This window comes from Bidens hawaiensis, unplaced genomic scaffold, assembly GCF_021521415.1.
Source record: "Bidens hawaiensis isolate Kalapana, Puna unplaced genomic scaffold, B.hawaiensis_p1.1 tig00001179_1, whole genome shotgun sequence".
NCBI lineage: Eukaryota > Viridiplantae > Streptophyta > Magnoliopsida > Asterales > Asteraceae > Bidens > Bidens hawaiensis.
In genome coordinates, this window is record NW_027491068.1 from 2,357,923 (window position 1) to 2,382,139 (window position 24,217).

General features: G+C 38.0%; 1 protein-coding gene and 1 non-coding gene across 2 annotated transcripts; one reads left to right on the plus strand and one right to left on the minus strand.

Annotated features, from left to right (window-relative positions):
- LOC143563227 (shionone synthase-like) lies at window positions 1-24,217 on the minus strand. The gene is made up of 17 exons (XM_077050824.1): window positions 23,809-24,217; window positions 23,510-23,599; window positions 16,856-17,053; window positions 16,651-16,735; window positions 15,622-15,788; window positions 15,277-15,465; window positions 15,091-15,204; window positions 14,850-14,969; window positions 3,011-3,133; window positions 2,819-2,917; window positions 2,115-2,171; window positions 1,979-2,025; window positions 1,733-1,876; window positions 1,454-1,631; window positions 589-669; window positions 406-489; window positions 1-225 (listed from the first exon to the last, which is right to left on the minus strand). The coding sequence occupies exons 1-17, from the start codon at window positions 24,193-24,195 to the stop codon at window positions 103-105; spliced, it is 2,286 nt and encodes a 761-aa protein (XP_076906939.1). The 5' UTR covers window positions 24,196-24,217; the 3' UTR covers window positions 1-102.
- On the plus strand, window positions 23,651-23,757 carry LOC143563493 (U6 spliceosomal RNA). Its single transcript, XR_013140679.1, has one exon. It is a non-coding gene; the product is annotated as a U6 spliceosomal RNA (small nuclear RNA).

Here is a 24,217-nt window from a genome sequence, read left to right on the forward strand (position 1 = left end):
CAGTCATGAACATAATTCTGAAATATATGTTTTACACAGCGAATTCACACTTATATTTTAGACACAACACGCACACAAGCAAGCAGGGTTATATATATCGTGCTAGATGACTGTAGGCTGTGGTAACACCTTCTTCTTGTATTCAGCTAGAGCCCACATTGGGAAGATGTCCCTGTACAATGCAAAGTGCAACAAACAGTTCTTCTTGAAGCATCCTGTAGTTTCCTGCAGTCAATAATAATCATTTATTAATTAGTAATGTCGAAAACAAGCACAACCCTTGTTAAACTTTTAGCACTCCAAACATCATTTAAATATCTTTTTCATCATTTAAAAACGTGTTTGGATTAATTGTCAAAAATAAAAAAAGTCTATTCATTTGAAGTCCTTAGCAAAGAGTCTTACCTGTTGGGGAAATTCGCCGTTTTCCATTTGAGAATTGATCAACAACTTGGCTGCAACATGTAAGGGTGTTGGGTCTCTTTCTGCCTGTTGGGTTAAAAATCGACACGCATTTACTCAAATATAAATGAAGGCATTATCAAGTTAAAAGTATGATAAGATATAGTACTCAACTAGAAAACTTACTTGTCCAGAATGAATTAATCCCATCATAGCCCATGACGTATGTACTAAGTTGGAACGATCTCCTTCTAGAGGTATATATTTCTGTTTATAATTAACAAGTCTATTCAGCCATACTCTAGAGGTTACAGTTTTACCAGTCCATAGAAGATGTACGAGGTCTATGTTTTTATAATTTTATATACCGAGCAACTTTAGAAAATAGTAACCAACTTCCTAAACAGGTCTCTAAATTTAATCAATTTTTTTTTGTTACTCTAAAGTCACTCAAATGTTAAAACATCTAATGTTAAGCTGTTAAGGTAAATGAGACATGTATAAATATTAATTATTATTTTGTGATTATTGTTTGATTATTTTTTACTTTATGTCAAGTTAACCGAAATAAAATATCATTAATTTATAAGGACTTTGAGAACTCTTAACAACAATTTTTTTAACTTTTAATACATATTAATACTATTTGGGCGTAGCATTGTCATATATTATACATAATTTTATGATTACAGCTGTGGAAACTAGTTTTATACATATGTAAATTGATTATTTACATATCTAATTTTTTATATGTATACTTGTGATACATATATGTCATCACAAACTTATATATAGCAAGTTATAAAAATACTCTCAAATAAAATAATTGGATTTTAGAATTTCTTAAAGTTCTTAAATTTTTGGAATTAAAAACCAACACTACTAATTAAACAAAGAAGCTCATATATTTCATTTAACTCAGCTAACTTAAACAAATAGTTGGAACATCATATAAAAGAAATTGTGACTTCAGAAAAATAAAAAGGATTTTTGAGTGAATTTAATGGCAACACTTAATAAAACTTGTTAGATATATACATAATACACTTACCTTTTCAGGAGAAGATCGGTAGCTTTCTCCCCAGCCGCCATCCTCCCACTGTATTTTCAGCAGAAAAGTGACAGCTTTACGGATTGCTTGGCAATTTTCATATGTTTTCCCAATTGCTGCCAGCCCTCCAAGAGCAAACCAGGTGCTGTATGTAAAACACATACCCCATTCTCCATACCTAATACACATGAGCATGAGCTTATTCAATGTTAGGACAATAAGCTAGAAGAGTAAATTCATTTCATTAGTGTTAAAGCTTTAAAGAAGAAATCAAATAACCATGAGCCATCTGACAACTGTGTTTTCTCCAGGTATCGACCTGCATTTGTAAGGAAAGTTTCTATATCTTGTCTCCTATATGTGGGATGTAACTTCTTATATAAAACAAGAGCTTGAATTCCTGATGATGTGCATTCGACGTACCTGATCAATAACTACATTCAGTTTCTTGAAACAGTACAGTATGATTGGTAACCAAAGGAATTAAACATGAAACTAGCATATTGTACGTAGTGAGTTTCTTACTCATGCTCAATGACAATGTCCTCCAAAAACTCGGTAGGATTAAGAATCTAAAATGAAACAGGAGTTGAATAAGTAGGGGTGAGCAATGATCGTAAACACACGATCAAAGTATTTTGTTTTTCTCTGATCAAGTTACCTCCAACCATTTTGACGCTCTTGCTGGCTCCCATCCTGCTAGCCCGCCATTTGTGCTCTACATTAACCAGAAGTAGTATAAATTTAGCTTGCCAAGAGTCGCAACAAACTAGAATGTTAAGCACCTATATCTTTCTCATTATTTTACAAAACGTCTAGGAAAACAATGTGCTACGGAATTACAACTGTAATTTATTTCCAGACATTTATCCCGAGATATAAAAGTTTTTACGTACAGAGCAAGATAATTAATATGTGGACTCATGATGTTTTTTCTACAAAGAGCAAATTATGTTTTTGCTTCATTTGGTTTCATTTGTTAACCTTTTCAGTCCAACAATGAATCTTTTAACAAATCACCCTGAGTTTTATATTCTATCTCTCTTTTAGTCTCTGCTGCTAACCTCATCCATTTTTTCTGTTAAAATATAATTTGGGCCTGAGAGTCCCTAAAGACAAAACAAAAGACCTTTTGAGAGTCAACATTAACTTTTCACCCATTGAATTAACTTAAATGAACTACACAATTTAGCATTCTTTAGAGCAAGCTAACATAGTAACACTTGTAGGACCGAAGTGTAAGACATTCCCCTAATTGAAATTCATGTACGATAACTTTAATATAATTTCCCCATCTAGTAAGACCATTTTACACTACTCTTAATGAAGCCATCGATTCGAAGAAATGGAACAAGTTATACTTGCCTGTAACGAAAGTATAATGTTGACTGCATCGCTTAATTGTTGTGTCTGCATCTTATTTCCAACAGCTTCTGGTGGCATCGTTGAAAATAGGAGGCAACACTGCAAGATGGAAATCAAGTAATTTATCATAGAGTTGTTGCATTAATTCTATTTTGCATGATTATATGCCTTATCTAATATTAACATAATTACTTTCAGTCCTTCAGCAGTACAGTCTGAAAGTTGCCATCCATGGTCTTGATCTGAGAAAGTCCATGAACCCTTAGAAATATGGCGATACATGCTCTTAAAATCCCCAGAAGGATTATCCCCAACCTACAACAGAGATTAAAGATATATATATATATATATATATATATATATATATATATATATATATATATATATATATATATGAACGAATTTGTTGGATCATGTATTGCTAGAAGTCAATATAAAGCCAACTGTATTGGTAGCAATGTTGTATCGACTGTAAAAAGTTTGTAGTAGCAACTATACTCATCACTAGGAACTATATTCAAGTTGAAATTGATAAAGAGTTGGTACCAATCAAAGGTTATTGTCTGTAGAAACAAAACTAAAAGTGTATATTCTCTTTTCACATTTCTTATGCTATTAGAAATCATTATGGCATTTTATATTTTCACTTACCTTTTTTTATATCCACGGTAGAAATAAGTGAGGTTTTCTTGTTAGCTCAATTGTTGTTTGGCTCAAGAATATGGCCTAACCCAATAACTAAAAAGGGTTATTAATGGGTTGCTTAATAACCAAGCTAGGGATATTAGATTTTTGTTAGCTAAGTTAGAGTTAACATTTTAAATAGGGGTAACCGAGTTAGGGACTGTCAAGACGAGATGCAACCGAGTTAGGGTTTATCAAGAGTCTAATCGAGTTAAGGTTTGAAATATTGTAATCAATTTTTTGAGTTATATTTTTGGATAAATATAAACGAGAGTTGGTCGTTTAGTTTATACTTGTTTATCGATCGGGACTTGAATTGATATCAGAGTTAAGTTCAAGAAATCGATAATCGAACAAACATAGATCGACGGCTTAGAAGTTACGATTCAGGGATTGGATTGCAAGTGTTTACTAGTGACACGCATCGAGTAGGTTGTTTGTGACAAGTTGGTTTTTTGTGATTGGAGTTGCGGTGGAAATAACATACTTCCGTTTATCTATTTTATTTCTTGGTGGCGATACAATTCAAAGCAAAAGGTTTCTGCTTCCATGTTGCAATTAAATAAAACAAAAAGGGATTTGTGTGTTTTTAGCAACTCAAAAGTCAACAAACGTTTTATTTGAATCTTAGAGTAAAAAGGAAACATAGTTTGGTCTAATTTGATTTTTGGTAGTCAACAAAGATTGGGTTAAACCATTAAACGTTGATTCATAGTTGGGTTGAATAACACGGTTCAATTACAAGTTTTTATTTTATCAGGATAAACGAGTTAAGTTTTAACCAAAATTTGATTTATTTTATTTTACGAGCAAGCGAATTCGATTATGAAAGGAGGCTTGCGACTGATTGATTTGTTCATGTTTGTTCCAACGGAGTGGAGCAAGGTGATCGACGTCAATCACACGTGACGAAGAAAGACCGATAATCCAACCCAAAGCGACCAGGGGATATCACTGAAAATTCCAAAGTTGATTGAACAAATTACATTACATGGACGATTGTGATGGAAGCAATCTTAGATGATTAAGGGCTATGGGAGTTGTTCAACCAGATGCAGGTGCAGCTATTGTTGCAAAGAAGAATAAAACGTCAAGATCGTTTTTGTTTCAAGTAGTGGAATGTGACATTTAAGGGTGCAAACGAGCCGAGCCCGAGATTGACCAGGCTCGAGCTCGGCTTGTTTTGATCTTTATTTATAAAGCTCGAGCTCGGCTCGTTTTGATCTTTATTTATAAAGCTCGAGCTCGGCTCGATTAATATTTATTAATATATATATAGGTGTGTGTGTATTTACTTTCATTATAACTTTATATATAAAATTATTTATGTTATTTAGTTATTTTTTTCATAAAATTATATATATATATATATATATATATATATATATCAATTAATAATTATTAAATATATGTGTGTGTGTGTGTATATTAAAGGATGGAATACGAAAATCGTTTATCGTACAATAGGTACGCTAGTGTCTGGAGCGTCCATCTTCAATAACCATTTACGCGATTCCGTCCACCTTCACCATCGCCGTTCAACGACTCCGTCCACCATCCACCTTCGCGACCACCATCTTCTTCCGACACAACCATCGATCGTTGCTCACATGTCAGTTGATTAAATTGCCCAATTGAAATTGAAATTGTTAAACTAATTGATCAATTAAACTTTGAAAATGGTCCAATTAATCATCAATTTGAAGTTTCAATTAATCAATTTTGAGTTTTGCAGAAACCCAGTTGCAGACGCTCCATATTTTGTTCATATGATCGAATCAATGATCAAATTAACGGTCGATTGACGATTGTTTTGATGATTATGAGATTATATGAAGTGATTTCAGTGTTCAATTTCATGTTTACAGTTGTTTAATTTTTTTTGTTAGTTTTTAGAAGTTCTGAACACCCAAAACTTCTTAGAACTTCTAAACTTTTTTGAACACCCAGAACTTCTTAGAACTTCTAAACTTTATTAAACAACCTGAACTTCTTAGAACGTATTAGAATGTTTAAAGATGTTCATTTTTTTAACACCCAGGACTTCGTTGAATGTATTTGAACGTTTAAATATGTTCTTTTTTGGTCAGAACGTTTAAAGGTATTCAGTTTTGTTTCAGAACGTTTAAACATAATATTTTGAACCCTAATCAGAGCTCGATTGAGTGCGTTATTTCTGCAATTCCATAATTTATTGATGAATCTAAATGCTTCTACACATCAATTCGATTGATTAAATCATCATTTTGGTGTTTATTTTGGTCAGAACGTTTAAACTTTGAGCAGAACGTTTAAACATGAACCCTAATTAGAGCTTAATTAAGTGTGTTAATCTGTATTTTCATAATCGATTGATGATTCTAAAGCCTCTTACACATCAATTCGATCGATTAAATCATCAATTTTTTATCAATTTGAAGATTTTTAATGTACAGTGACGTTCTTTTCAATTTGGGTTTTGACTTCTGAGATTTCATACTGTAAGTTGTGATTAGAGTTTAGAAATTGGATGAGATAGATTAAGGAGTTCTAAATTTGGATCGGAATCGATTTTAAATCGATGAATTTGATCGCGAACTACTGTTTGGGTTATTTACCAAATTGCCACCGCGTGAAATTGAAATCGATGACCAGCAGTGTCGCGTACGTAATGTACGATAAGTCATTATTGTACAATAACTCACCCATATATATATATATATATATAAATGACGGGCTCGTTGAGGCTCGCGAGCTGGCTTGAGCTCGATAAGTGAAGCTCGGGCTTGTTTATTAAACGAGCTTTATTTTAGGCTCGAGCTCGGGCTCTGGCTTGTTTAAGCTCGGCTCATTCGACTTTTCCACGAGCCGATCTCGAGTAGCTCGCGAGCCGCTTGGCTCGTTTGCACCCCTAGTGACATTCTTCTTCAGATTGCTCAATACAAGAACGCCCGTGATATATGGACAGCTTTGAAGGCACGATATGTTAGGGCCAAGTGAGTTCGAAATGCATAGCTGATAACTCTAAAAAGTGAATTTGAGAAACTCATGATGAAGGAAGACGAGACTGTAGACTAGTTTGCAGAAAAAATTACATACAGTTTCAAAGGCAATGGGTCTAGATCAAGTATTCGAGCAAGATGCTTTGGTGAAGAAATTACTGGATGTGGTTTCATATTTATAATTCCAACTTGTAGCCTCAATCGAGAAAAGCGTTGATCTTGATAGTATGATGTTTGAAGATGTTGTTGGAAGACTTAAGGCATTTGAGGAACATCTGCGGGGGTGAGAACAAACCTCAAATTCTCAAAGTCGGTTACTTTTCAATTGATCGAAAATTTGTTACAATGGCAAATCGTATGATAAGTCTAGTAGCTGAGGTAGAGGTTGGTCGAGTTCATAGGAAAATAGAAGAGGCCGGGAAACCGGAGGTCAAGATCGAGAATATGAGAATCAAGATGGTCAATACATATATGTCAAAGAAGAAAGAATGATCATCAAAGGGATAGAAAGGATATATCACAGGTTTAGTGATACCGTTTTTATGAAATCAGTCACTTCATGCCTATGTGACCGAAACGAAAGAAGAAAGAGGCGAAAAAGGAAGAAGCTAATTTGAACAAAACTGAAGATTTTGATCCCGTTTTATCTATGATAAAAAGTGTTCGAAATATGTTTTTCTGAATGAAGACAGTGTGACTCCAAATCATTTCCAAACAGAGCCGAGGTATCTCGACAACGAAGAATCGAATCACATGATGAGTAATAAAGCGTATTTTGATGAGTTAAATGAACGAGTTATGGGAAAGTTAAAGGTTGGAGACGAATCTGTATTGTTTTTCAGGGAAAAGGTCGGTCAGAATTGAAGGGAAAGCAGGGGAGCATCTCCTGTTGACCGGTGTCTACTACATCCCAAGCCTACGAAGTAATATCATAAGTCTTGGTCAAGAAACGGAGATGGATGCAATATTCACATGAAACACAGTTTGCTAACCATTAATGATGATACATGTAAGCTATTGAAGAAGGTGACAAGGACCAAGGACCGACTATACAAGATTAGCCTCAAGATAGCGTGTCTCGGTAAACGAGCTATCTTAAGAATGAAGAATTTTACAGGTTGGGATCTTCAAAGAATTGGACTGAAAGAAGACAGACTGAGTACGAGCCAGATTCTAATCAAAGATCCAAGTTTAAAATTTTAAAGTCCAAAGAAGGATGTTCAAGAAGTTAAAAACGCGGTTAAGAAAGAGATTCAAACCCAAGGGAAGACGTCTAATGATCAAACGAAGCAAGTGTTTCTTCAAGCCAAGTGGAGCCCAAAGAACATTGCAAGAGATCAAGAAAGGACTCAGGGGAATAAAGAAAATGATGACACGCGTGAAGTTGAAGACCTGACTATTTCGACTAGGAAATTAGGGGGTGAGTCGGGTACAACAAACAACAATTTGGGGGGGGGGTTGATTTTTTGGCTCAATTATTGTTTGACCCGACCAACCCAAGAAATAAAATGGCTTATTAATGGGTTGCTTAATGACCATGATAGGGTTATTAGGTTTCTTGTTAGCTAGGTTATAGTTAACATTATAAATAGGGGAAACCGAGTTAGGGATTGTCACGACGAGATGCAATTGAGTAAGGGTTTATCAAGAGTCAAATCGAGTCAGGTTTGAGATATTGTAATCAGTTTTTTGAGTTATGTTTTCTAATTAATATAAACGAGAGTTAGTGATATGATCATAAATATTATTCAAATATAATTTATTAATTAAGTTTATCTTTTATTTAGTTTCCTTATTATATTATAATTAGGGTTCCTTATTGTTTATCTTTTCCTATTTTATGTGTTTTCTTTTCCTATAAATTGTAATCGTTTCAATAAGAAAAAAATAAAAAAATTTGTCTCAAGTTCGGTTTCTCTTCTTATCTCTTGTTCTTGGAGCCTAACCCACTCTACGGGTCTATTGGGATATTGACAATCTCGAATCGGTCTCTATCAATTTGGTGCTTTCATCAATCGTCCTCATGCCTCCTTCTTCGCGTAAAAACATGATCATGGACTTGGTCAACAAAATCGATCGACTATTGATCCAGCAAGAATCAAGCGCCGTCCAAGCCAAGTTCCAGTTTGACACCCTCACTGCCACCATGAACCAAATCACCGCTAACCTTACTACCGCCCTCAACAAAATTTCAAGCACCTCCTCGATGATAACCGACCAAAAACTAACCATTCCACCCCTAATCCCGACACCAGCACCGCCACCACCAACATATACATCATGCACCAACAACTCCAACCATAATACCCATGCCTCCACCCCCCATAATACCACTGACCCAAATTCTGTTACCCATTCCAAAGTGCCAAGTTCATCTTCCAGTTACAAACCTATTACTCCATGTACTATTACATTTAGTACTTCCCTTCCCACCACAAGCTTACTTCCGATGTTATCAAAACAACCCAAGTCACCACCTTTCATCAAACCCCACTTTATGACACTATTTGATTCCACCTTCTTTGGACTTGGCTATTCTCAAACTATACGTAATATAGGAAGGATGAATGGAAACAAGATTTATACAATGATGGATTGTGGTAACAGTCACAACAAAACAACACTTGCTTGTGAAGTGCGAATACGCGTATGGCGTCCGCCATGGAGAGCGGTTGAGACCGCCCTGCTTGAGGTAGTCAGACTTGAATGGCGACCACCATGGACAACGCTTTCCGTTCTTGAGGGCAAGAACGTTTTAAGGGGCGAGGAATTGATATGATCATAAATATTATTCAAATATAATTTATTAATTAAGTTTATCTTTTATTTAGTTTCCTTATTGTATTATAATTAGGTTTCCTTTTGTTTATCTTTTCCTATTTTATGTGTTTTCTTTTCCTATAAATTGTAATCGTTTCAATAAGAAAAAAATAAGAAAATTTGTCTCAAGTTCGGTTTCTCTTCTTATCTCTTGTTCTTGGAGCCTAACCCACTCTATGGGTCTATTGGGAGATTGACCATCTCGAATCGGTCTCTATCAATTAGTCTTTTAGTTCATGTTCGTTTATCAATTAGAACTTAATTTATAAGCGGTGATGAGAGCATGATTTAAGGAGACTTTTATGGTTGTATTCATTTTCAAGAAGAACACTTTTGGTTTATGGCGGTTGAAGTGCATTAGTGAAATAAGTTGGTCTTCTTGATACTTTATTTGATAAAGAGAAGAATGGCATTATGGAATGCACGTAGTGCCCTGATTCTGAGTCATATAACAAAGTGCCTATCCATCACATTATATCTCAAGAAGAGTTTGTATAATCTCTCAAAGATCAACACGATTGGCTTGATAAATCGAATTTGCATCTTGAGAATATATAAGTGATACTAGATGAAGAAAATAGAGTCATTATCTTCTTCACATCACTGCATGATAAGAGCGTTTTATTGATACTTTGATGTATGGAAAAGAGATTATATCCACTGAATGGGTTCTTAACTCCAAGAACTATAAAGGGTTTAAGATAAGGGCTGACATAAGAGAAGTATACAAAGATGACCATCGTTAAGCCAGAACAAAGATCTTTCAAAGAAAAGAGTCATGCTTGCTCAAAGATAAAGTTAAATAAAAGGTTACATATACTATACTAAGAAGCAATTCAAGAGGGATTGCCTTGAAAGAAGGAAATAAAGGGTGAAGCAAGTACGTCGATAACTCTTAAAATCATATATGGTTCTTTAGTCAGATGAAAGTGTCGGGTATTGATTGTAACACCCTAAGCAAATCCCACATCGAACGTGCACATGAGAGATCCTTGGTTCATAAGTAATGACACCGCCTCTTAAATCACCAACGCGTTTTGGGCTGAATGCTAGTGGACGAGAGGAGAGCTCCACAATTAAGCGTGCTCAGGTGAAACTAGTAGAAGGATGGGTGACCTCCTGGTAAGTCTTCACCTGAGCAATAAAAAACAAATCCATGAGCTACTTGTGGGTAAACTGACAATATTGGCGATACAAGGGGCCGGATGTTACTAATGATTGTGACATCCCACATCGGTTGGGAAGGAGAACGAAACCTTCTTTATAAAGGGGTGGATACCTTTCCCATCATAACGCATTTTGGGCGAATAATGGTAGTGGATGAGAAGAGAATTCCACGTTTAAGCGTGCTCAAGTGTGAGTAGTAACAGGATAGGTGACCTCCTAGGAAGTAAATCCGTAAGGCAATGGTGATACGTCCCGACCAAAGCAGACAATATTATGGTGCGGTGGTAGCTGTTGGCTCAATTGTTGTTTGGCCCAACCCAAGAATTAGGGTTTTATTATATTTGGTAATGTCTTAACTAACAAGTTAGGTTAATCTATATAAACCGAGTTATGGTTAGACATTAGAGACGGTGGAGTTGGTGCAACCGAGTTAGGGTTCATCAAGAGTCAAACCGAGTTAGGGTTTGAGTATTTGTAATCAGTTTTTTGAGTTATATTTTTGATTAATATAAACGAGAGTTATTCATTTAGTGCGTGTTTGATTTTCGATACGGTTCTTGAATTAGTATTAGAGCCAAGTTCAAGAAATCGATAGTCGGTTGGCGACGAGCGGTGGCTTGAGAAGGAGCTATCACCGGCGCATATCGGAACCAAGTTGGGTTACTGAATCGTGGTTACTATTACAGCGTGCAACGAGTGGGTTGTTCGTGCGCCATCAACTCTGAAACAACAGGTTTCTGATAGGGGTGATCGGCTGGCTAAGAGTGTTCGACGCGAAACGGATTTGATCGGAAATTGTTTGTGTGAGTTTACGATTAAATAAATCAAAAGAAAAGTGGTTTTACTTTTCAATCCAATTTGCATGTCATTTAATTGACTTTTGTGGTTTTTTTTGGGATCTGTGAAGAATATAAATTGCGTTTTACTTTTCTTCTAACAAGAGATTCAAGTAAACATTAAAAAAGAAAGTTATTCTTTCACATAATTCGGTTCTACAAGAGGTATTTGTAACCAGTGTATTATCTAATAATCGTGTTTGGTTCTGAAAGGTTGTTCAGGGTTAATTGGTTTGTATTTGTTCTAACGAAGTGGAGCAAGGGTGTTCGACAACGTCAATGGCAGGTGACAAAGAAGAGCCGATAATCCAACCCAAAGCGAGTGGGGTGATATCGTTGCAGGTTCCAAAGCTGAATGAAACTAATTACATCACATGGGCGATTGTGGTGGAAGCGATTTTAGATGATCAAAAGTTATGGAAGTTGGTCAACCGAATGAGGGTGCGGTTATTGATGCGAAGAAGAATAAAACGGCAAGAACGTTTTTGTTTCAAGTAATAGAAGGTGATACTCTTCTTCAGATTGCTCAATACAAGACTACCCGGGATATATGGACGGCTTTGAAAGCATGGTATGTTGGGGCCGAGCGAGTTCAAAAAGCTCGACTGCTAATGTTGAAAAAAGAATTTGAGAAACTCAAGATGGCCGAAGACGAGACCGTTGATCAGTTTGCAGGAAAAATAACAAGTATGGTTTCAAAGGCAACAAGTCTAGGTCATGTGTTCGAGCAAGATGTCTTGGTGAAGAAGTTATTGGATGCGGTTCCACATAAGTATTTTCAACTTGTAGCCTCAATCAAGCAAAGTGTTGATCTTGATAGTTTGATGTTGGAAGACTTAAGGCGTTTGAGGAACGTCTACGAGGTAGAGAACGCGCTTCAAGTTTACAAGGTCAGTTACTTTTCAATCGGTCGGAAAGTAATTACAAAGGTAAGTTGTATGATCAGTCCGGTAGCCGAGGTAAGGACTGGTCGAGTTCACAGGGGCGTGGAAGAGGCTGGGAAACCGGAGGTCAAGACCGAGAGGATGAGGGTCAAGATGGTTGTGAAAACCGAGATGGTCAACATCGTGGGTCAAGGTATACGGGTCAAAGAAGAACGAATGATCGTCAATGGAAAAGAAAGGAAGTGTCACAGGTCCAGTGTTATCGTTGTGATGAGTTAAGTCACTTTGCGTCTACGTGTCCGGAACATATAAAGAAAAAGGAAGAATCTAATTTGAACAAAATTGATGATTTTGATCCAAGTTTACTTATGATTAATGGTGACCAGAAAACGGTTTTTCTGAATGAAGATGGTGTGATTCAAAATCGTTTCGAAACTAAACTGATGGAGAAAGAAGTTTGGTATCTCGACAACGGAGCATCGAATCACATGGCGGGTGATAAAGCGTATTTTTGTGAACTGAATGAACAAGTCACGGGAAAGGTGAAGTTTGGAGATGAATCTTGTATTGATATTCGAGGAAAAGGGTCGGTCTTAATTGAAGGAAAAACGGGGGAAGCAACGTTTGTTGACCGATGTCTACTACATTCCAAGCCTACAGTGCGATATCATAAGTCTTGGTCAAGCAACGAAAGGTAGATGCAAGATTCGCATGAAAAATGATTTTCTAACCATTAAAGATGATACAGGTAAGCTTTTGATGAAGGTGACAAGGACCAAGAAACAATTGTCAAGATTAGCCTCAAGATAACAAGTCCCGGTAAACGAGCTATCATTGGAATGACAAATTTTGCAGGTAGGGATCTTCAAAGTATAGTCTGAACGAAGACAAGCCGGTTACGAGTCAGGTTCCAATCAAAGATCCAATTTCCAAAATTCAAAGTCCAAATAAGAGAGTTCAAGAAACTAAACACGTGGTCAAGAAAGTGATTCAAACCCAAGGGAAGACGTCTAATGATCAAACGGAGCAAGTGTTACTTGAAGCCAAGTGGAGCCCAAAGAACATTTCAAGAGATCATGAAAAGCCTAGGGAGAATCAAGAGAATGATGACAAGCGTAAAGTTGAAGACCCGCCAATTTCGAGTAGGAAATTAGGGGGTGAGTCGCGTGACTCGGTTACAACAATTGCGGGGGTGATTGTTGGCTCAATTGTTGTTTGGCCCAAGTGTATGGCCCAGCCCAATAATTATTATACTTGGTAATGTCTTGGCTAACAAGTTAGGTTAGTCTATATAAACCAAGTTATGGTTAGACATTAGAGACGGTTGAGTTGGTGCAACCCAGTTAGGGTTCATCAAGAGTCAAACCGAGTTAGGGTTTGAGAGTTTGTAATCAGTTTTTTGAGTTATATTTTCTGATTAATATAAACGAGAGTTATTCATTTAGTGTGTGTTTGATTTTTGATACGGGACTTGAGTAGCTGGGCTAAGTTAGATCCCACGCTAAATTGGGGAATGGTAACATGGTTGATGCACTATATGCAAATGTAGTTAAAACTGTACCTCGTTGTGTTTACCTTGTCTTATATATGCTATGTCGTTAGTTTGGTAAGTAGATTTTTAGCAAAACAAAGATAGTTTCATTCGGAAATTGTGAGATGGATTCCGAGGCACTTAAATGGTACAAGTGATGTTGAGCTGGTATTTGGTGATGTTTATAATGTGGAGCTGCTTCTAGATTATGTTGATGTCGACTTTGTCTAAGATCTTGGCAATGAAAGGTCTATTATTGGTTATGCAATTCATATTCTAGGGAGTATTGTCAGTTAGAAGCATCATTACAACATATTGGTGCTCTATCAACAATTGAAGTTGAGTATATAGATTTAACTGAAGTAATGAAAGAAGCTCTATGCTTAAAGGTTTTGTGACTGAACTTGGATTAAGATAAACGATGCAGTGGTCTTGTGTTATTAAAATGTTGTGGGTACGTTAACAAAGGCATTACCAGTCCGAAGTTTCTAAAGTGTTTAGATATGTTAACAAGTGATGACTAGTTACGTTTTTAATTAGCTATTAATAGAATGGATCGGGATTGATACCAATGAGGACCAGTCGCAATGTTTGCACACTGAAGTTGGCCAATAGCAACGATAATTGTCAGTAGAAATTGAATATCAGTATGAACTAATGTTTACAAAGAGTTGACACTTTTGGAAGTTAATATCTATGAAGTTTATAACTGTTGGTAAGAACAAGTTAGCTACGACTCAGACTAAGATCGTGTACTCTCTTTTCATTTTTCTTAGTGTTAGAAACCATTATGGTTGGTTAGTGTGGCTTTATCAGCAGTAAGAGAGAATGTCTAATTAGTGAGTCTTTTACTATTATATTCATTTTCAGTTGTAATTCTTTGTAATTGTTTTTGTTTGGTTCAATAAGACATGGTTTTCACTAAGAAATAGTAAATCGTGGGGATTAATTTTTGGATTAACTCGTTCAATAGATTCTTCATCTGTCAATTCTTTTTTGGTTTAGAGGTGAATCAATTAGGATTCATCTTCAAGAGAGTTTAACCGAAAAAAAATAGAAATTACCTAGGATTTAAATGATCAACAAGTAATTCAAGAAAAGCATCAATTATCAGATTAATTTTGAAACCTGTGATTCTTTAATGAAGTCGTGTCCTTTCTTTAATGTAGGGCCGATCTCTTGGGAAATATCAGTAGCCAGCAGAGCCTGAATAGCAAGACTTGCATCCCACGCTTGACTTCCAAAACTCTGTATAAATGATTTCCCATTAAAGTTTTGCAATCAGGGAATAAGGGAATATTGATTGAATCTAATATCACGAATCATGAAGACGTGTTATGTTCTAAATGCTGGAATATTTTTGTATAACCTGCATTTTCATTCCATCCTCAGCAATCCACATATAATCTGGGATTCTGGCAAGATGCTTTTTAAAGCAGACACCGTTTGGATCCTCATCCCAGCATGCAAGCATACATAGTGCCTGCACAGTTAAAATTATACCAATTAATATTTTAGTAAACTTTTTTTTACTTGTGATTTTCGTTTCCACTACCTTCTCCACAGAACCGATTGTGATATATCGGCTATTCTCATCTTCATAATGGATATGTTTCATTGTAGTTTTGAGTGCATGCTCGCGCAACTTGCTAAATGGCCACCGAGTTAGGAGAGGCTCTGTGAAAATGTAAAGACTGTCCCACACTAAATCCTGTAATAATGGGCTTGGATAATAAAGGTCCTCCTGATGAGACATAAACTTTGTGTTAGCAAGTAGGGGTGCGCATGGGTCGGTTAGGTCGGTTTTGACCCAAAACTGACCATAAAATCTATGATGTAGCGTGGGAAGTAATTTGTAAATGTAATCATATATATCTATAAAGTCAAGAAAATATTTCACCTTTGCACACAAATGTCTTGAACTCTTCCAGTTAATTTCATTGTAGGGTTGCGCATAAAGTTCTTCCCGAAGTTGTAAAACCAGAGAAGTGATTGGACCCACAAACCTTTTCCCATATAGATATGACATTGGCATGTATACCAGCCTACAATTACACCACATTTTTGCTACAATTGGACAAAGAAGACTGTTAAGGATGAATTTATGAGCACTGTACATGGGTATTGTCATTAATCAATCATAGAATATGGTCGGATATAAAATTTGTGATTAATTTTACATTTACAAATAAATGCGTGAAGGTGGCCCTTAGCAACAAAATTGGTATAAAATTTTTGAAAACATTGGAGGAGGTGACTAATGGATATTAATTCTTTTCAATGACAAAACTATGGACTCACAAAGAAGGGGTGATGTTAGAATAGCCGAATAGGTGTGGTGTTAATTTGAGGTGTTAACCGATGTGAAATGGGTGTGAGCCATTACACGTAACCTTAGGAACGTGTACTAGTTTTTTTCTTAGTATATTTACATTGCAAACGTACAACTTTTTGTCAAGTGTGTACATGCATGCACATCTAACTTAATTATATGACAGTTTCGGACCTGCTTATACATATCGTGATGATCTAGAAACCTTCGTACATGCAGGTTTACAAAAGAGCATTTGCATGTTCTGATTTACTTAAAGGGAAAATCTTCAAAATAAGCAAATGGGGCGAAAAAGCTCATAAACTAGGCACCCACTTTTAATTCTTCAAAACTAGGGATATCCAATGGGAAATGGACAACTAAGCTCTTTAGGCATCACTAAGGCACCAACTAAGCCTGAGCGTTAATCTCATGAAAATTGATTTGGCACCACCACAAACTGACCCGTGTCAAACATAGGCTACAAATGAGACCAAAGAAACGAAAAGGCTAGGACACTGAAATCAATGCTTAGGGAAGGCTCTAACTTGACTCAAGCTACCAAGCAAGCCACATGCTAACTCTGTGCAGGATTCATTATCAATGAGCTAAGCTAACCTGGATGCATGGGAAGGAACGAAGGGAGTATCCAGAACTCTGGGGGCATCGGGTTGCTTCCTATCCACTCACGAACACCAAGTACCTGAAACATGTACACAGCCATGAACAAATTATCTAGTTTCACAATTAGTTTTGGAACCACGTAAATACAAACAAAAAATATAAATAAAAATAAATCTCTTTTAAAAACTGAATGTCTTACCGAAAGCCACGTTTTGCCCCAAGATGGAATGGTTGTGGCGCTGCCATGATCTAGAATCCATTGCCGAGCTTTGGTGCATGCACCATTCAAACCACCATCAAGTCCTTCTCCTAGAAGGCGCATACAAATGTAATTCAGGGTTGTGCCAAACATTGTGCTATGGCCCTCAAGATGAAATCCCCAACCACCATCTTCGTTCTGTCAGTTCAAAATGGCATTAAATAGACAACTATTTTGTCCAAACAAAAATGTAAAAAAGACAACACCAATTAAATTAATAAAGGTGTCATGGAGCTATCAAACGACTAGCTAAGGGGATTGATTAGGTAGCGGCTTCAAAAGAATATGAAAGGATTGAGTTCAAGATGCTTTTCAATTTGTTTATCATTATCATTATCTATATAATTTGTTTGAAGTTTGAGTTGGTGTAGATAAGTGCCTTAGAGAACAAGTTTAAATTAGTATAAACTAGTATGGCAACCCGCGCTTCGCGGCGGGGTTGTACAAAGGGTGCTGACGATGATGTATTTGTTACCTACTATATCGATAGACTTAAACCTAAACAACGCTAAAAAGAAGCAAGCGAGATAGGTAACTAAAGAGCTTTTCTAACCACACCTCCGGTGTGGTTAGAAAACCGCCCAAACCGACGCGTATAGCTCAAACCGCCGCATATAGATGTTTTTTAAAAAGACGTGTTTTTTTGTCTTTTTATGTTTAATGTATATTTTAGTTTTAATTTAATTTTATTTATTTTGATTATTGTTTTTTATTTTGTTGTCTTATTAAAAATATTTTTTTATTGATTTTCTTTATCAAGAATTACAACAATTATAACGAAGCAACGTAAATAAATGATACACACACACACAACCATTACAACAAATTTGTACAAATAATAACAAAATGTAGAAATTTATCTAAATGGCAGCGTCACTAGTGTGGTAACGGGCGATGCTTAAATCGTAGGATTATATGACGATGAAAACACAAAACCACCACCACGTTCTGACCATGAAGCAAGCACATCGAACATTAGGCTTGGTCGCGAGGACAACGACGACGTTGTAATAAAAAACGCAAAAACCACCACCATTACAACGAGTTTGTACAAATAATAACACTGTTTCGTTATAATTTTTATAATTGTTGATAAAGAAAATAAAAAAAATCTACTTTTATTAAAACAACAAAATAAAACAACAATAATTAAAAGTAATATAAAATTAACACAAAACGACAAAAAACGTCTTTTTAGAAAAGCATCCTTATATGCCACGGTTAGCACTAACCCTGGCATATAAGGCGGTGTGGGGTGTGGTTAGCAAGACCCTAACTAAATATGTTTAGAGTTAAAAGTTAGGGGTGTTTGGGAATCCTTATTTTCACCTCTTTGTAACTTATAGGGAGAAGTCATAAGTTACAAATGTGTAATTTATCAACATTTCCTCTCATATAATAAGGAAACCTAAACATTTTTTTTTAACTTATCATAAGTCATAAGTTATAAGAAAGTAAAAATTAGGAATCCCAAACATTCCCGTAGTTTTAACTAGAATAAGTTAATTTAAAAATAAAAAGAAAAGAAAAGATATTTAGAAAAGAAAAAAAAAAGCATATTGTTATAATATTAGCCTTAATTACAACAATATTATTGAAGTAATATTTGAACAAAGAAACAAGAGGATAAAAGGAAAAGATGAGAATGTGTACTGGGGATGATATTTCATTTACATTGTAGTATTATTTATACTACGTAAATGTGAAATTGCCGACAAACTCAAATTATTATATCTTTACTTGGAGTGTGTAGGGGTATGGTACTAAACCCGGTTCTACAACCCTAAATTTATTATGTTTGGGCTTATTTTATTATATGGACTAATACATTGTTATTGGGCCGAGGGGGTTTTGTGGAGGTAACCCTAACTGGGCTAGGCCCATTAGGGTACCATGATGGTGGCCATGAGACTCCCTATATAATCAGGTCTCCACCTCCTTATTAGGGGTTGGTCATGCTCAATAAGAGCCACCATCGCTTTTTGTGTCTGTGAACAAGAAATCCTCAGGATATCTTAGCAGTCGCCTCCACACCCTCACAAAGCCATCGCAGGTCTCAAGATCGTAGGTCTGGACATCGCAGGTCATCGGCGCAGCCGGAGAAGAAGATCAAGACGTGGTTCGTTCATCTCGAAAATCCTTGGAAACATCGTCATGGATCAGGTAAGATTCATTTCGTGCTTCGACATTGGCGCCATCCGTGGGATGGCAACGAACTGCCCTTCGATCTTCATCTCGGCTGTCGGATCTCTCCCAGGAAAAACCCAGATCTGGAAGTTTACAGAAAAAAGCTTCAAGGCTTGTTCTATTAAAGCTCAAAAAGATCCATAGATCTAAAAAGAGGCTTCCAGATCTGAGCAAGAAGAAACGGCCTGATTCGAATGATCAGGTCTCCGGATCTGTGATGGTTTTTAAATCTGCTCCGAGCTTCAGATCTGTCCAGATCTGATTTACAGATCTAGGTCTAGATTTACAGACCTGGATTTTAGGTCTAAAGTTGCAGATCTGACTCTAAAGTTGCAGATCCAGAAATTACCAGATTTCCGCCGCCATGTACGCGCCCCCGCGGATTCTCACTCCGCAGCCATGCATGTGCCACCGCGGAAACCACCATCTGGGTTTTGCGCAAGAGACCTCCGCCATGCACGCGCACTCACGAGTCACCACTCCATCGCCGTGCATGCGCGCATCAGGCCACGCGCCAAACTTCAAGGTTGGGAATCCTCCTAATATCCCATATGGCTACGCGCCAAACTTCAAGGTTGGGAATCCTCCTAATATCCCATATGGCTACGCGCTAAACTTCAAGGTTGGGAATCCTCATAATATCCTATATGGCTACGCGCCAAACTTCAAGGTTGGGAATCCTCATAATATCCCATATGGCTACGCGCCAAACTTCAAGGTTGGGAATCCTCATAATATCCCATATGGCTACGCGCCAAGCTCAAGGTTGGGAATCCTCCTAATATCCCATATGGCTACGCGCCAAACTTCAAGGTTGGGAATCCTCCTAATATCCCATATGGCTATGCGCCAAGGTTGGGAATCCTCCTAATATCCCATATGGCTACGCGCCAAACTTCAAGGTTGGGAATCCTCATAATATCCCATATGGGTACGTGCCAAACTTAAGGGTTGGGAATCCTCATACCATATGCTCACGCATCACATATGCTCACGCATATTACACATGCTTACGCATCACATGCTCACACATGTCACAGTCTACACGCACGCGCATGCAACACCTGCGCGTGGCGCATAACACAAAACCAAAATCTACGCGCACGCGCATGCAACATCTGCACGTGGCGCGGGACATAAAGTAGCTCGTAAGCCGCCTCACGCGCAAGCTCCACTACTATTACAGCTCATAAGACGCCTCGCGCGCAAGCTGTTACTTTTCTTTTAGCCCGTAAGTCGCCTCACGCGCAGGCTTTATTATTCACACAGCTCATAAGACACCTCGCGCGCAGGCTGTTATTATTCTTATAGCTCGTAAGACGCCTCGCGCGCAAGCTTTTTATTATTCATGCAGCTCTTAAGACGCCTCGCGCGCAAGCTGTTATTATTATTACAGCCCGTAAGTCGCCTCACACGCAGGCTTTATTATTCACACAGCTCATAAGACGCCTCGCGCGCAAGCTGTTATTATTCTTACAGCCCGTAAGTCACCTCACGCGCAGGCTTTATTATTCACACAGCTCATAAGACGCCTCGCGCGCAAGCTGTTATTTTTACAGCCCGTAAGTCGCCTCACGCGCAGGCTTTATTATTCTTACAGCCCATAAGACGCCTCGCGCGCAAGCAGTTATTATTCTTAGCCCGTAAGTCGCCTCACGCGCAGGCTTTATTATTCACACAGCTCATAAGACGCCTCGCGCGCAAGCTGTTATTCTTACAGCCCGTAAGTCGCCTCACGCGCAGGCTTTATTATTCTTACAGCCCGTAAGTCGCCTCACGCGCAGGCTTTATTATTCACACAGCTCATAAGACGCCTCGCGCGCAAGCTGTTATTATTCTTACAGCCCGTAAGTCGCCTCACGCGCAGGCTTTATTATTCACACAGCTCATAAGACGCCTCGCGCGCAAGCTGTTATTATTCTTACAGCCCGTAAGTCGCCTCACGCGCAGGCTTTATTATTCACACAGCTCATAAGACGCCTCGCGCGCAAGCTGTTATTCTTACAGCCCGTAAGTCGCCTCACGCGCAGGCTTTATTATTCACACAGCTCATAAGACGCCTCGCGCGCAAGCTGTTATTCTTACAGCCCGTAAGTCGCCTCACGCGCAGGCTTTATTATTCACACAGCTCATAAGACGCCTCGCGCGCAAGCTGTTATTCTTACAGCCCGTAAGTCGTCTCGCGCGCAGGCTTTACTATTCTTAGCTCGTAAGTCGCCTCACGCGCAGGCTTTTATCTATTCTTAGCTCGTAAGACGCCTCTCGCGCGCAGGCTTTATTATTCTTAGCTCGTAAGACGCCTCTCGCGCGCAGGCTTTACTATTCTTAGCTCGTAAGTCGCCTCACGCGCAGGCTTTTATATTCTCAAAGCTCGTAAGACGCCTTTCGCGCGCAGGCTTTATTATTCTCACAGCTCGTAAGCCGCCTCACGCGCCAGCTCAATTACTATTCTTAGCTCGTAAGTCGCCTCACGCGCAGGCTTTTATATTCTTATGGCTCGTAAGACGCCTCACGCGCAAGCTTTTATTATTCACACAGCTCATAAGACGCCTCGCGCGCAAGCTGTTATTATTCTTATAGCTCGTAAGACGCCTCACGCGCAAGCTTTTATTATTCATGCAGCTCATAAGACGCCTCGCGCGCAAGCTGTTATTATTATTATAGCTCATAAGACGCCTCTCGCGTGCAAGCTTTTATTACTTACAGCTCATAAGACGCCTCTCGCGCGCAAGCTTTATTACTCACAGCTCGTAAGCCGCCTCACGCGCCAGCTTAATTATTATTCTCAAAGCTCATAAGACGCCTCTCGCGCGCAGGCTTTACTATTCTCATAGCTCGTAAGGCGCCTCACGCGCAGGCTATATCATTCTCAGCTCGTAAGACGCCTCTCGCGCGCAGGCTTTATTATTTTTAGCTCGTAAGTTGCCTCTCTCGCGCAGGCTCTATTATTATAGCTCGTAAGCCGCCTCACGCGCAGGCTTCATTATTTTTACAGCTTGTCACCATCATGGGGAAAACTTCCCAAAACTCAGACAATAAAGACAAGGCCAAAGAAAAGGGAAAAAACCGCCTCACACCTTATAAAGTCCAGCGCTCCACCTAGACGCTTGCGCGCCCAGGAGCAACACTGGACTTGGGGGGCTTGTAGGGGTATGGTACTAAACCCGGTTCTACAACCCTAAATTTATTATGTTTGGGCTTATTTTATTATATGGACTAATACATTGTTATTGGGCCGATGGGGTTTTGTGGAGGTAACCCTAACTGGGCTAGGCCCATTAGGGTACCATGATGGTGGCCATGAGACTCCCTATATAAGCAGGTCTCCACCTCCTTATTAGGGGTTGGTCATGCTCAATAAGAGCCACCACCCCTTTTTGTGTCTGTGAACAAGAAATCCCCAGGATATCTTAGCAGTCGCCTCCACACCCTCACAAAGCCATCGCAGGTCTCAAGATCGTAGGTCTGGACATCGCAGGTCATCGGCGCAGCCGGAGAAGAAGATCAAGACGTGGTTCGTTCATCTCGAAAATCCGTGGAAACATCGTCATGGATCAGGTAAGATTCATTTCGTGCTTCGACAGAGTGTTCATGTGACCATAATTTAGACAATTGTGAAAAAGTTGTCATACAACTTGCACAATTCGTCGGTAAATTCATAACACATATTACTATATTAATAAACAATGGGAGAAAGGGTTGTACCAACTGCTTACCAGCTTTTAACTGTTGACATAAAAAAGAACCAAACATCACGTGACAACTAATGAATTGATACAGTTGACAATTTGAGTTACCAGTGCATAAAGATACGCATTGGATGTTTGCACCATACGCTTAAGAACATGTAGGGCTAGCACAGTATTCGGTGTCTTACCAAAAACTTCATAATTAACACACATACATATATAATGGGGGTCATAACTCGTTTCTTTATTGTAAATTTTTCAAGTTTGGTTACCAACAAAGAAAAGGGTTGGGTTCGACCAAGGTCACGAAGAGGTAAGAAGAAATGCTTAAGTTTGTCGATCGGTTAATCAATTCTTTAACGTGATAACCATATTCTCTCTAACTAATACTTTCTGTTTACATACGCCCAATGGGAAACCAAATTAGGACCCTAAGGGTAATTACATCTATCAAATAAAAGACAATGATCTTTTATTAATTAGATAAATGATAATTAAACTAATAGATAATATTGTTTATAGTATAGATTGGTATAATTGATTTGTTAATATCTCCATCCATAATACTAGGAGATGTTTATGGTATAGATTAGTATTATGGATGGAGATATTAACAAATCAATTATACCAATCTATACTATAAACAATATTATCTATTATAAACGATAAATATTTAATTATAAACAATCAACCATCCTTTGTAATAGTTTGTTAGTACCTGATGACAATATAAGTAGCGAAGCATTTCTTTTCTGTGTTCTGCCGGGAACACGCTGTTAAGATGCCCTGTTATATACATGCATATCACCTGTATATTTTTATAAAAAGTACCTAGAGTCAGTTTTTCGTTATCAGATTTGGCTGATTTCGAAGACATCCGATAAAATTGAAACGATACAGAGAAGAGTAGCATGGGCGCCCTTACGCAAGGATGATACGCACTAATACGAGAAAAAGGCTGATCTACTCATCTAAGTGTTAAAAAAAACTATGCCATGTGTAATAATTAAACATTACCAAGGGAGGCATGAAATACATTGGACCAGCATTTTCAGCTGGCCAGTGGCCATCATCAGCCTGCAAGGCTGCAAATAGGTGCACAGACCTCCTTAATGTTGTGGTAACCTTGTCATACGAGATCTCTTCACCATCCTCGATCTTCACCTGCGGTATCATCTGCTTGAATTTCTTCTCTCTTATAAACTGCATGCGCCAAAGGGCATCGCTACTGGGCTTAACTTCATGGCGATGGTTCCAGAAATGAAGACGAGCTTGTTCAACCTCCACACGCTCTTCCTCAGTTCCATAGTTAGGATCAAATTCCCATGTTTGCCTGCCCACGAAGTTGTTTGTGCTGTACAAGTACTGATCGTTGCCCCCTTGTGCTATTTTCAACCTCCACATGTGTTCCTCTTAATTATGTAAC